This window comes from Plectropomus leopardus, chromosome 5 (genome assembly GCF_026936395.1).
Source record: "Plectropomus leopardus strain MGB_pleo_1.0 chromosome 5, ASM2693639v1, whole genome shotgun sequence".
Taxonomy (NCBI): Eukaryota; Metazoa; Chordata; class Actinopteri; order Perciformes; family Serranidae; genus Plectropomus; species Plectropomus leopardus.
Window position 1 is genome coordinate 34,439,395 of NC_142180.1, and position 15,531 is coordinate 34,454,925.

A 15,531-nucleotide genomic window follows, 5' to 3' on the forward strand; every position below is an offset into this window, starting at 1 on the left:
CTTTGCAATTTTACACAGAACCAAACAATGGCGGCATCATGTCCCTGCGGTGTGTAATTAAGACATCATGCCGGCATTGTGGAACCAAAGGAGGCGTGATGTTTAACACAACGGCATCCCCCTTTAGAGTGACAGAAAACATACGTGTTAGCAGCACTTTATAAACAATAACAAGGCAATAATAATCATTTTCTAGCCCTGTTAAAGGGGAGCTAATTTCGTCCTCTGCTCGTAGGGTAAGGAGCTCTGGCACCTCATTGATTTTCCCGTTAGCAGACACTTACAGTCACTCTTTTTCTTTAAGTTAGCTGCTAACAATTGCTTTAACACTCATCCTGGTCATGGTCCTATTCTGCAGCTGTCTTTTTTTAAACCTGTTTTTTTTACCCTGATTTGCTGCTGTTACAATGTCCCATGGTGGCTTAAAGGTGAAAAAAGTCTGCCCTTGGCTTGAGCGGTATGTTTCTCGATAACGTCATGAATGCAGGCGATTAAACTCATTCTATGTAGTGCACAGCATGCACCGCCAGAGCTCAGTCTCAGTTTTCTACTGGTGAGACAAGCAGCTGAGCTGAAAGACACTGCGACACCTAGTGGTGGAGGGAGAAGTTACATGACTGTCAACAGTGAGGATTTTTTTCTACCAAACCAGAGCTGGTGATTGTTGAGACAGAGGACTTAGCCATCAAATTACTAGTAAGAATAACCAAAACGGTTTGGGTGAGTTTTATTTTCTTGCTGTCGAGTTTTAATTAAGCCAAGTCAGTCGTCTGTGACTGAGAAAAGTTTAATTTAAAAGCTGTGAAGTTGTATTTTTCTATTTGTTAGCACCACAAACTCATACTGTCTCTGTATTATATTATACTGTACTACAAGTATACTATTGTACTCTGTCCCATCCATTCCACAAGCATATCTTTTATACTGGATGGCGAGGCGGCTTAATGATGCAGTATTTAGAATTTGTTTTTTATAGTTTTGTGTTTTATTGGTATTTATTACATATAACATTACAATAATTTTGATTTAGCACTTGGGCATTTTAATTGTTTTATCTTTTTTATGCTCTATCTTCATCTTTTTGTCATATTTTTATCCTGTTTGTTGTCAGGGGCGTCTGAAAACTGTGACGAATGGATGCCTTTCACTTTATACTTTATACTACAATCTACTAATAAAGGAACCTGGACCTGATTCTCTCACCTTGAACAAGCAGCATAAAAGTTTCTTCTCCTCAGACTACTTTGGCTGTCCTACCATTTCAAACTTTAGAAAACCAATCACAATCTCCAGATGATGTGACAAAACTTTTTGCACAAAGAAATTAATGATGAAATTAATAGGATTTCTGCCACCGGATCTACAAAGCCGGTGTCAGATCCAGATCCTACCTGCTGTGGTCTTGATTATGTCTGTAGTGTTCCTCAGGCCCATGAAATCAAACTGGTAGAGCCGCCAGGACTTTTGGTCAGCCGCCTCCACAGAGTTCTTCCTCCACTTGTAAATCATCTCATCTTGTGGGTATCCATCTGCAATTACACAGAGCATGTGTGTGTGACCCTTGGCGCTACATGGCACATCCTAATGATGGATCTCCTGTGCAGACGGACCTAAGGCCACCCAGAGCAGCATTTGTCTTGTGCTGGAGGCTGGCTAATGAAAAGACAGTCTGGAATACAGACGGAGGCAGAAGGAAAGTAGATTAAACTAAAGGTTTGGTCCAATAATGCACTGAATCCGTCTGGATGTTGAGCCTGACCTTCACATGATGAGCGCGGAGCCCGGGAGTGCTTTTACAATCGATCACGTGAGGTTAATGATGGGTTAATGATTCCATTTCTGCTGGTGTCGCACTAGCCTGGATCTTTTCTGTCTTAAACAGACACATAATCATTTTAAGTAGAAAAGCTAACAAAATTATGATCTTGCCTGATAGCAATTTGATGTAATAGGCTTTCAATTAACAAAAACATTAACTGTGAGGGAAGATGTTGCCCAAACTACTAATTGTTTTCAAACATGCTTGATGAATGAATTCCATTAACATTTGTCACAGCTCTCTCATTTGCTATTAATGATGCCATTAAAGATTCAGCGACTCTGATTCACAATATTCAGAAAATAAGAGCTTTCTGCTGGAAACAGCTCTTTGACCGAGAAAACTTTTATGAATGGAAACACTAGATTGGCAGTTTTCTGTATCACATATGCATAAAACAATATAAATGAGCTCACGGCAAAAGTTGTGATGCATTTATGAAAGAGCAACATTCATATGACTAAAAACACATTGGCCTGACAGAAAGACATGGTACCTTTCAAAATAAAAGTACTTTTGGTGTAGTTTCTACCATCTTAACATCACAGCATTTGAGGTAATATTTGTGGTTATTTCTATTTTCTGACACTTTTAAACAACTATATTTCAGAGGCAAATATTGTTTGCTGCACAACATTAAGCTGACATCAACAGTTAGTGTTTTTCTCATTTTATTTTAGATTTTAAAATCAAAGTTTTATGAAACAAGACTTAATTAAATATAATGCATTGTTGTCTGGTAAATGGTTGACTGACAGTAATTACACATGAATTAATAGTTATACTGTTAACAATAAATTGGTCATTAATACTGTCGACTAATTATTAATAATGCTATGATTCATGTCATTTTAACATTTTTTGCTGTACACATTATAACAGTATATATACTTGTATTTTTTATGTTTTTAAAATTGGTTTGTAAACCATTTATTAACATTATTTGGATAGCAATAATGAAGTTTCAATGGATTATTATAATACCTTGTTACTAAATAATCGTGTTAAAGTAAAGTCTTAATCAAAGCTGAAACGATTAGTCGATTGTTTGACAAGTCAGTTGGCACTAGTTTCCTAGTTTCAGTCATTTTCCCATGCAAAAAAAATACATTTAAAAAAAAAAATATATATATATATATATATATATATACACACACAAATGTAAAAATGCTGGCTTTGAATTTGCTATATGCTTTGCTTTGGTCACTAGCTAGCCACTTAACGAATGCATGTAATAAAGGATAAATAACATTGAGGCATTAAATTAGTATGAGAAGACAAAAAAAAAAACTTAAAATGTGTAGACTAAAGCTTAAGATTTTATAATACTCGTTTAGCTGATAATATTCTCATGAGTACCTCATTCACTATTGAGTTTTGACTGATACTACTGAGTTATACAAAACAAAAACAGCACTAACAACAGAAAGACAAAAAGATGAAACAACATGAAAACATTTCATACAAAACAATACTTACACCCCAGTTTTATATTTGTTTATCACCATGTTTTTAAACTTTTTTTTAAAACCTGCAAAGTAAATCACATAGTTTTAATTCCTTTTTTCAAAGTGACATACTCTATGTTTATCTGAGCATTTCTGCTAAAAACTTTATAATAATATTAGCTGATAACTGTTTGCTGCACCTGGAAAAATTAAAACAACAAGCTCTGTAGAGCTGAGGGGAACTGTAAACTGCAGGATATTTGCATTGTGCTCAGATGATTACTTCAATCCCCCAGAGGCATGATGGCTTTGAAAATAAGCTCATCTGATTTAATCAGAAAACATAGACGTCGTCATGGAAACCAGTGTAATGCCTGGTGATATCCTCAGGTAAGGAAATGGGTTTAATGGATCACAGTGGGATGGGTCCACAGACGTGGCCGTGCAGCGAGCAGGTCACAACAAGCTCTAATAAGCTGCACAAGGTAGCGAGGTGTTATCACACTGAAGCACTGTGTAATCCTGATGAGACATCGCTGTGAGCCAGCCATAGATCCACAGCACATCAACCACACGGCAGGCTTCACTTTCAGCACGCTGCCACATTACCAAGAGCATCATCGGGTTTACTGCATGTCCTGCAAAGTGGACTGACGAGCCTTTAAATGTCACATCCAGTCAGAATAAATCCCCCAATCTCAAATTTAGAGCTCTTCTATTGAGCTTTCGCGATGAAAAGCTGACTTGGAGCATAAAACACAATACAGTTATTGCAAAACAGACGTGTTTAATCATAGTGTGTGTTTGTATACTTCTGACTTCATGATGTGGAGGCAGTTTTGTACTGGTGTTGAATACTTGACTGCACTGATGCTTCAGTTTACTGTACTCATCTTTCCTTTCGTTCTTTAGACGCCACTTTATGAGCTTCTGTAAGTCAGACTGTTCAAATGTTTCCATAGTTACCTACAAACCAGCCTGAGAGTGAGGAGTCGAGGATATAAAATGCTGCTCTCCAAAGATGGCTTTTAAATTAATGCATTTTGGTGCAGGTATGAAACATTAGCAGTAATTATAATGCATTGCACATTATGCGGATCTCTTTAATGACAGGCGACACAGTCATAGAGTTGACATATTTTCTGCCATCTGCCCTGCTGAGGTACCTTAAGGCAAAACGACTGGTGTATAAACTTCTGAATGGGAAAGAGGAGGCAGGCTGAGCACTACGTTATAAATAGTTACATTGTCTATTCAGTGAAATCATAGAATAGAAAATAAACAATTTCAGTTATTATCATTTTGAAATATTATCATTAAATAGCTGCTATTTGTGAATCAAGTAGTCTGGAGCCAAGAGCGGCTTATGAGAAAATGGGCCCCTGAACTCAGACATGTAAAAAGCCTCATCCCAAACACACAGTAGCTGAAAGATGGTTGTCTCTGTTATTTTCCTTTTCTTGGTGGTCCTTTTGCGTCTCTTTGTATAAATTTTGTGTCTCTTTGTAGTAATTTTTCAAGTTTTAATGGTCTTTTTGTGTTTATTTGTAGTTATTATTTCTCTCTTTGTGGTCATAATATTATTTTTCTCTCTTTATGGTCATTTTGCATCTCTTTGTAGTAATTTTCCATCTTTTTGTGGTCATTTTAAGTGTCTGAAGATTTTATTTTATCTATTTGTGGTTGTTATGTTTCTCTTTATCTTAAATTCTGTCTGTTTGTGTTTGTTTTATGCTTCTTTGTAGATTTTTTTTCTCTCTGTGGCTGTTTTTTGTCTCTTTGTGGTTTTGTGTGACTGTAGTAATCTCATGTCTCTTTGAGGTTGTGTTGCTTAATATTTTAGTGAATTTTCTATTGTGTTCATTTTGCATCTCTCTGGAGTAATTTTTCGAGTCTTTACAGTTATTTTGTGTTACTTTCTAGTTATTATTGATCTCTTTGTGGTCATAGTATTTTTTTTGTGTGCCTTTTTTCATCTCTTCTGTGGTCATTTTGCGTCTCTTTGTGGTTGTCATATTGACTTTCCAGCAAGAAATGTTAATAATCATCTCATACAGAGGTCCTGGTCCAGGGGCCCTGTGCCTGTACCGGTAAATCTTACTCTCTGAGACCAATAAGCAAACTACCGACAACCTTCTGACTCTGGTTGGGGGGGAACTATTTTCTCTGTTGGTGCATTTTACTTACATAACTCATAAGTCGTCACACTCAGCTCTGAGGACCTATGGTGTGATACATGAATGTTTTTGAATTGTCCTCCAGCCTCTTGGCCACGACTGTCCTCCACAGCTACTTTTACACTTTTTAAAAAAGTGTTTTTTAAACAAACACGAAAAAGCATGTTTGCATATAATGGTCACTTCAGAGGCTACTGTTTTCCACACACGCAGCCGTAACCTGGTGTGAACAGAAACTGAATATTAAACCAACATAATAACCTGAGACATAACTGATAAAATATGGTGCTTAGCTGCATAAGACACTCCTTAAACAAATATTCTAACTTCACACACTGTGGCCGTATAGAGAAGACTGTGTTGAGGGTGTACTCACAGCTGGAGAAGATGAGCGGACACGAGTGTTCGTCCATCGGGAAGTTGTGCAGCTGCAGCTGGCACTCTGCGTTTATCGTCAGTCTGAAAGGAAATCAGCAGAATCAGTTCGTGATCTCTCCCTCCTCGTTTCGTTCTGTAGAAGAGGATTTAATGTGAAACCACATTACAGGAACTAATACTTTCAAAGCATCACATCTATGAAAGTCATCTGTTGTTATTATTTTCAAAAAATTGGACAAGAATGTGGGCAGGAATGCATGACTTCAGTTTGGATAAAAAAAAGTCTCTGAGCCTTGAGTGGGGCGGCAGTTTGTGTAGTTTCCTTCAACCTACAATCTTGGGACTGAAGGACAATAATCACTTAGTGTGAGACAGCAGTGAGTGGAGACTGTGAGACTTCTCTAAATCACCTACAGCTACAGTCAGTGTCCTTCAGGGGCAGAGGTTGAGGAAGAGTCGGCCCTTTACAGCTTGTTTCTCTGTAATTGCTTCTTGAATTCCACTCAAGGCCATTTGTTGCCCACAAATGCTAAAAAGACACTTTAACCTGTAGAGACATTTTATAACTGTCTTTCAAAAGTCTCAGTCTTCAGAAGCAGATGGAAAAATGCATTTAAGTACTAAACAAAACAAAGCAAATTCTGAATGAGAAATCACTCCACATTCTCTGCTGCTAAATAGTTTTACCATATTTAAATTACTGTGCGGAAGTTAATTACATTCACTTTCTATTTTCCAAAAAAGAGCAAAACTGATCATTCACAATGTTGGATATCTGGATCACACTAACTCATTATTCTTACAGTTTAAATGATTTAAATGTACAGATCTTGTGGAACTTCAAAGAGCACAGTTAGTGCTAAAAATAACCTAAAATATTCAAAAACTGTTCAGTAATTGAGAGGGGGGTTACAGTTTAAGGTGAAAATTTAATTTAAAAGCTTACATTGTTCGTACCAGCAGGAAAAGTTTTTGTTTATCTGTCTGTGGAGTGAAGCTATGGTTTTAATACAGTTTTAATGTGGAGCAAAAACAATGTCAAAACATAAACAGGTTTAAAATAATGTATAAAAACATGATTTTCACGAGTTACAAGGACGAAGAGGACGTTTGAAAATCACCAGGTGTTTATAGGAGTTACTGTTCATTTATTTGGTTATTTAATATACGTTCTTTCCCAGTTTATCTTCCTCTTTTTTGTAAACAATATTGCAAAATTGTAGATATTTGATTTTGGGTATGTGGGTGTATGCATTTACGTTTAATTAATTAGAGTATAGGTTTAAATGAATAAGAAAGCAGGTTGATTAAAATTCAGTGACTTATGAAGAAGAGGTGGGATTAAATAAGTTTTTATTTTTTGAACACGTAAACCGAATCATCGTGTTTGATCATATCGTGTACTTTGTTTTTCACTGTCTGTAAATATTACTTTCTGTCTTCTTGTTTGTATAATGTTTCTCTATTTTCTTTTTTAAAATGTTGAAAATGAATCAAATCAAACTAGTAAAGTCGATAATTTGACCTTTTACGTATTTTGCATGAGATTCTACAGAACGCACAGCAGCTGCAGCTCTGCAGTATATAAACTATGGTTGAAATGATTAGTCCATTAATTGATTAGGCGAATGTCAGACAGTAAAAGGTAGCCTGTGGAGATTCTGACCACCATTAGAGCAGTGAAGTAATGTTTTGATTAGTGGCTCCATACATTGTTTGCAGTTTGCATTAAAAAAAAAAACCCTCTTTACATTTATTTATGAGTGTGGAAATGCATTCAGCACATGTCAGTGCTCAAGGACACAGAATAACGTTTTTCCCTCAAACACAACATTGTTTTTTTGAGTTAAGTCCTTATAATTCAGGATTCTTGATGTCTTTTTTTTTTTTCAAACTAAATATCTTTGGGTTTTGGACTGTTGGTCAAGCTAAACAGGATGTCTGAAGATGTTACCTTGGACTCTGGGAAACTATGATGGACAGTTTTGTGTACTTGCTGACATAAAACCAAACAGACCAAACAAGTAATTGATCAATAAGAAAGATAATTGTTAGATGCAGCTATAGTTTCCTGTATATTCATATTAAAACTGCAGTGATTAGTTAGTCAATTAATCAATTAGTTGTTAATTAATTCTATGATCACTTAATTGGTTTGAGTAATTTTTTACAGCAAAAAAGGTCAAAATTCTCTGATTTCAGTTTCTTACATGTGAATATTTTCTGGTTTCTTTACCCTTTTATGACACTGAACTGAATATCTTTGGTTTGTACAGGAAATAAGACATGTGAGGACGTCATGTCAGCCTTTGGGAAACACAGATGGATAATATGCTCAATTTTCTGACATTCTACAGACCAAAAGACTTATTGACCAATTAAGAAAATAATAAAGATACTTGTTAGTTGCAACCCTGATTCATTTCCTAAAATGACTGCATTTAGAAAATATGTGATACTTCTCTTTTTTTACAGCACCTCATCTTATCAACACATTCTCAGCAAGTATTACAGCGTGTATTAAACAACACAGGATATCCACGTGAGCAATAATCTTAATCGAAAAATGAAAGGTGGATTTCTATGACTTTTATAAGCCTCAAATGGCAACCGAGTCATTACAGTATGGACGGGCCTTTGACAGCCTTCAGCGGTCTGTAATTCACAGAACTCATAACAGACACGGTGACGAGTCTGCGAGGACGGAGAAGCATCGCTGTGGAGAGACAGTATGACATTGTATTTCTGGGTTTTTCCCACTGCTCTGCCACCATGTGCTCAAAGGTTATTTTCTCTATTTTTCAACCTGGACCCTCTCACATTTTTGTCTGGAGGCTCAGAAACAGCAAATCGAGATCAAAGAACTAGCGGCGATGAAAGCCGACAATTTTGTCACATCAGCTTGCCACTAAAAAGTTGCACTCGAACACACCGCATGACTACAGCCAACAAGCACATACGCTCTACTCTTGTGTGAGAGGAAATAACTCAGCAGGTGGTCGTAGTCTGTATTTGTCATTAAAAAAAGGGACGCTGGAAAACTTACAGGAAGTATTCAAGATGCTAGTTAGCCAGTTTGCTCATTAACAACACAAGCAGATGTTTCAAGAACAAATGATATTTACCGTACTAACAATAAAGCAGTCACAAACTGTCTCTGTTAAAGAGCTCAATGACCCACCATCATACCTATATTTGTATTTTATTTGTTAAAATTGTCATTTTTTTCACTAACATCAATGTGTCACATCCTAAAGAATCAGCACAACCTCAGGTAATTGTACATGCCACTCAACAGAAACTTCTATGCACTATATTATGGAGTATTTGTACGTAAAACAAAACAAAAAAAGAAAATCGGAACTTGAATTTTGTCATATTTGATTGAAAAAAAAAAACACTGAACCATTATAATGAACTAATAAAACGAGTTTGTTTCGATCTCATGCCTATTTGCCTTTAGTCATTTGTTTGCTTTCTTCGCTTTTCATTTCTCCACTTGAGCACTGAGCTGAACTGCCAGTCAGAGTCATTTCTCTTGCCGATGTGCAATGCAAACTAAATATGCCGAATCATGAAAAAAACAGCCAACAAGGGTCAACCAGTGCATACAGTGCACGACAGACTACAAAAACTAAGGTCACAGACGCTCACCAAACTTAGACATTGACAGATGGCAGACAGTTGCCTTAGTGTGTCATAGCCACACATTTTTGAATTAGTCTGGAGTTGAATAAAAGCGCTGCAGCCGGCAACCACAAAACAGCCTGCAACGTAACTCTTTGGGGCAACTGTGCACCTTCAGTGTCTGTCCACTGAAAGTGCTTGTTTTTTTGCTACCGACAGACTCTGATTGTTACAAGTGTCTGACAACAAGACAGAACATTTTTATTTATTAACACTTTTTGATCAGTGCTTAACACAGGCACTTCCCTCTATGGGCACGGAGTAACAGCACCAACAAAAACACCACCAGTTTACCAGTTTGCCTGTCAATCTTTTCTCTCTTCTGCTCTTTAATTTGTAGGAGCTCTGCATGCATACACACTGACTCCAGTAAATACAAGCAGCTTCATTCCCGTTGTCTAAATCAGGGAAATAATCAGCCACGACATTAAAGATTTTTTAGATAGCACCAGGCTATGCTTTCTGTACGCCAACACAACAAAGTCTTTGCTCACCGTTTTCAACAATGTTTTCCTGCAACAACTTCTCCTGAAGTGAGACGCAACAACAAACAGACTGAGTCAAGCGTATTGCAACTTTTTCTCTGTATAGTGTCCTTTCCATACTTTTGTCAAACACTTACAACAATCTGAGCCCATCAGTTGCAAAAACCAACATTTTTAGTGGATGTAAACTGATGTTGCACAGTTGCCCTGAAGGATTGCACTGCAGCCTGGTTTGCAGCCGCAGCCCTCTCTAAGACTGTTGCTCCCACTAGTCTTTTAGACACAAAAACTTAGAAAAATAGAGCACAAGCTGAGAAATACAGGAGTTTCCCTTCAAACAATGATGATGTTTTAACAAACTTCTAAGACAACCGCTCAGCGTAATTACCATGTGCAGATTCTGTCTGTGATGTAGCTAAAGGCCAGCTGTCCCTAAAGATGAGCCAAACCTGTGGATGTAATTATGCATGTTGTTGACCTTCAATTATGAACCGTTTCAAGAACGCAAGCTACATTTCTTATCTCAATGGGAACAGAGGCTACAGGAAGCATTTAGAGTTCCCTGACCTCTTTAAACATGAAGTGACGTAGTTCTGATCACATGTACATTAAGCTGAGCCGTGACACATTGATGAGACAAACTACAAACCTGCAGACCACCGTTCCAGACCAACAAACAACTACCTGTTTCTTTGCAGCAACCTGTTGCTGCATTTCCAGCAGCTTTTGGGATACCAAACGAGGGTGTTTTACTTACCTGTTGCCATATTTTCAGCCTTTTTACACCAAATGCAGCTGTTTTTTAAGCCCCCCAACGCCATATTTCTAGTTGTTTTTATACCACCAAATGTGGTTGTTTTTTAGCAACCAGACACTTTTCCAGCGGCTTTTATGGCACCAAACGTGAGTGTTTTTCCAGTGTTTTTTTAGTGAACGTCTACAGATTTACTGGGGTATTTGTGCCGCCAAATGTGGGTTTTGTTTTTTTGTTAAGATTATTTTATTGGCATTTTACCCTTTATTAGATAGGAAAGATCAATAGCGTGAAAGGGGGAGAGAGAGTGGTGACGACATGCAGCAAAGGACCTCGAGCAGGAGTTGAACCTGAGGCCGCTGCGGCAAGGACACTGCCTTCATTCATGGGGCGTCTGCTTTATCCACTCAGCCACCGACACCCCAAATGTGGGTATTTTTTAGTGACCAGACACCATGTTTCCACTGGCTGATGTGTTTTTACCAAACTATTTCCACATTTCCAGCAGCTTCTGTGGCACTCGAGGTGGGTGTTTATTAGCAAACCAATGCTGCTTTTCCAGCGGCTTTTGGGTCACCAAACATGGGTGTTATTTATCGACCCATTTCAGCATTTCAAGTGGCTTTTTGGTCACTAAATGTGGATGTTTTTCAGCAACCCATTGCCACATTTCCAGCTTTTGTGGCACCAGTTGTAGGTGTTTTTTGGTGACCTGTCTCCAGGTTTCCTGTGGTGTTTGTGCTGCCAAATATGGGTGTTTTTTAGTGATTGGAGGCCGTGTTTTTACTGGCTGACCTGTTTTTTACCCACCCATTGCCCAATTTCCAGCAGCTTTTGTGGCGCTTAAGGTGGCTGTTTTCTAGTGACCAAGTGCCGCATTTCTAGTGGCTTTTGGGTTTTTAAGTGACCTGTTGCCATGTTTTCTGCACCGTTTGTGCCACCAGTTGTGGCTGTTTTATAGCAACCCGACACTGTTTAAATGACTTTGTTGGCACCAAACATGGGTGTTTTTAGTAACCCATTGCTGCATCTTAAGCGGCTTTTGTGACTCTAAACGTTGGTGTTTTTTAGTAATCTGTTTCCACATTCCCAGCAGCTTCTTTTGCCACCAAATGTAGGTACTTTAAGCCAAAACATGCTCTTTTTCTGACCATAACCAAGTGCGTTTTATGCCTAAACATAACCACACATTAACTGCATCATTAAAGAAATGTATAGAAAAGTTTCAACGTATCCACGTAACGTAGCCGTGGTTTGCAGAAATGTACAATGCCAACTTTTTTTCTTTAGAGAAATGGAAATAATGTTCAAGAGTGGACCCAAAATTGAATAAAAAAGGAGGTGGAGAAAAAAATATCTGCCGTAATTCTGGTGTGATCTTTGCACCTCATTAAATCATGGAATTGGGACAATGAAATGCATGTGGGAGAGGCATAGATATCACAAAATGTCATCTCTGTTTACTGCGGCCAAGCCAATGCACAATTAATACCAAATGACATTTCATTGTCTTTCTTTCATGCCATCAACGGATATGAGTCCTCAAAGTTTGCAGCGAGTCAATATCAATGGAGCTGCATGAGGGAGAATCTGGCTGGCTGTTGTTTGTGACTTGGCTTGCTAATAGAAGTTTTCTGCCTTTGCGGAAATGTGCCTTCTCTGTGTGAATTGTTACTTTCCCCCAGGTCTGACACAATGTTTTACAGACCAGCATGAATTTAAAACACAACGTCAAAAAAGTTTTTTTAGTGCTCAACTATATTCCACAAAAACAATGTGAACGTGAATGTAAAATAGATTCTACAACAACACGGAAAAGTCCTCAACATAATCAATTAAATATCTGGAGATGTCTCACAACATAAGGACACTGCCAAAAAGATTGAGGGCAGTCTAGAGATGCTTATTAGTGAAGGAGCAGTTTATATGAATGTCGAGTGCTCCAATTACAAAGAGTGCTCGAGGGCACGAGGGTGGCTGCCTTGGTAAATTGGTCTTAAAGCTCAAGCAGGCAATTTGCACTTACAGTTGGTAATGACAGGGGCTAATTGCTTTTGCGTCGCTCTTTTTGGGAGAATGTTTGCATCACAAATTGTTTTGCATAAATTTCTTAGACAGCTAAAGTCTGCCACAACACAAGCTGATGAGTTGATTGATAAACCTTGTTGATTCCACAGGGGATGTTTAAATGATCACACTGCACAGAGAACATGGAGATTCAGGGACGCAATTATGAGAATCTTATTACAAATGTTGACAGCTCTCAGACAGAGCTGTGCGATATGGAAAAAAGTCTTATCACGATCATTTTTTTCATATCAGTCGATATCGATATATATCACGATATTCATTAAATAACTATTTCTGTCGAGCTTAAAGGTTCCCTTTGACTCCTAAGTGAGATATGAATATATCATAACCAGTGATGCAGGGAATTAAAGGGAGCGGACATTCTGAGACGTCAGCGGAGACATCAGCGGAGACATCAGCAGAGACATCAGCAGAGACATCAGTGGAGACACCAGCGGAGACACCAGCGGAGACACGGGCAGAGAATGAGAGCGGAGTGGACAGCTGCAATGCGTTCTATCGACATTTTATTGACTACATCTCATATTTCAATGGAGGAAAAGTTTTCATTTTTAGGATTTTAGCATATTTATAGGATTTTAGGGTTTTTGAGGATGTTAGCATGTTTTTAGGAATTTAGGACTGCTTAGGATGATAGCACGTTTCTAAGATTTTAGGATGTTTTTAGGATTTTAAGATGTTTTTTTCGTAATTCATGACATTTCTGGAATTTTAGCACATTTCCAGGATTTTAGGACATTTCTAGGATTTTAGCATGTTTATAGGATTTTAGGGCTTTTTAGGATTTTAGGACTTTTTAGGACTTTAGCATATTTCTAGGATTTTAGGATTTTGATATAATTATGATTAATATGATTAATATTAATATGATTTTAGGACTTTTTTTGAATGTAGAAACTAGTTTGAAGCAGGCATATCTCAGGGCACCTGGTGGCTCAGTGGACAGAGCGGCGCCCCATGTACAGATATTGTATCTTCATTGCAGCAGTCACAGGTTCAATTCCAGCCTCAGCCCTTTGCTACATGTTGCCTCTCTCTCCCTCCGCCTTTCACGCTCAAACTGTCCTGTCCTTTAAAAGCGAGAAAAACCAAAAAAAATCATCTTTAAAGATAAAAAAAGGGCATATGACAACCGAAATTGATTCTCCGCTGTTGCTTGTATACTGGGACAGATTACACGGCATAATCGAGCTTCAACTGTAGCTCCACTAAACTGTGCATGAAATTTTAGAGTCAGGTAAGAGCATACTCTGTATAAACTGTGTGTGATAAACTGGTTTAATCTGTAGAGCCATTCATTTATTATTATCATAATTATAACATTTTCATTTAAAAACTTGCTTTAGTATGCAGAACATATATTCTGCAAAAACTTTGACTTTGTGTTTTCTTCAGTGAAGTCCTCCACTCTTAAAGATGGCTTCAATTTTAATTGATCAGGAATTAAGTGGACAAATAAACAGCTTTTGTGTGTTTACCTTAAGGTGTAAAGTATCTTGCCGTCGTTCCATATTCTGAGCAGCTGGTTAGGCATTGTAATCCAGTGGGAATCTGCAGTCTTGGAGTTTCTGAAGATGGTGTCTGGGAGCCAAATAAGTCCAACCATATTGCTGTTCAAAGTCAGTTTTTTCATTGTGCTGTTGTATCTGAGACGGCTGTCTGTCCACGTCTGGGCAAAGATGATGTCAATTTGGTATTCCTAGAACAGAAAAAATCAAAAGACATGTAAGTGGATGTACAGCGCCGTATCATTTGGTGTCATTTCGTTTCAAAAACATCACTAATGTCGTTGTGTGTCCTCAGCTAAAGAGAGAAAAGGCAGCTGCTTCACCTGCTACTCAAGACTATTGATTTTCTTTTCAAATGACATTGAATAGACGGATTATGTGTTTGTGGAAAACATCTCTGTACGGCATCTATCATTCATCACTTTCACCAACAGCAGCATTTCTCGTTTTACTCCTGCACCGGCCCGCAGGTCAAGCACAGACCTCACCTGGCATCTCATAGTGATTTACTTGACTCACCTTTGTGCTGACGACAAACTCTGAAAAACTGCTGTGCGTCTGAGAGTGGACCTGAGGTTTTAGACTGCTGTCAGGCCTCCACAGCAGCTCAATTCCTGATTAAAATTGTTTGAATAATTATCACTAGTCATCATATATTAAAGATTACGTGTTGTGTGAGAAATATGTCACAGTTAACCCCTCCAGCATCACTTTCCTTTAACTGCTTTCAGACACCTTTAACAGGTATCGACACCTTTGAATCCTGAGCAAATTGGTACAATTTCTTTCAAAATCATTGTTAAAAGGCAATAGGCAACTTAGTAATAAAATGTCGCACAAACTGCAAGAAATTCATAGACTTGATTAGAAAAAAATGATTTTCAAAAAGCTAGGGAAAATGCTGAGGGGAAAAATGATAAAAGCTATGAAAAACAATATTTAGAATTATTATATTCAGAAATTATGTCTCTGAATTTGTATAAAACCTCAATTATTATTATTATTTTTACTTAAAAAAAACACATCTTTAATGCAAGCCAATGAGGACAACAACATGGTGCCTGTCAACATCATGTAACGGACCCAATATTTTTGAGTAAAGCTTGTAAAAAAGATTTCCAGAGAGCTATATTCATAATTATCATAATTATTTATTTTAAATTATTTTTCAAAATTATTATAAT

General features: G+C 37.6%; 1 protein-coding gene across 3 annotated transcripts in view; it reads right to left on the reverse strand.

The window, feature by feature from the left end:
- gabrg3 (gamma-aminobutyric acid type A receptor subunit gamma3) overlaps positions 1-15,531 on the reverse strand; it is a 69,182-nt gene that overhangs the window by 15,486 nt on the left and 38,165 nt on the right. For all 3 annotated transcript variants that reach the window (XM_088078049.1, XM_088078048.1, XM_088078047.1), the window contains exons 4-6: positions 14,318-14,538; positions 5,821-5,903; positions 1,392-1,529 (exon numbers count right to left, since the gene is read on the reverse strand). In XM_088078049.1, the coding sequence (XP_087934175.1) occupies positions 1,392-1,529; positions 5,821-5,903; positions 14,318-14,538 (442 nt within the window). The remainder of the gene's footprint in view (positions 1-1,391; positions 1,530-5,820; positions 5,904-14,317; positions 14,539-15,531) is intronic.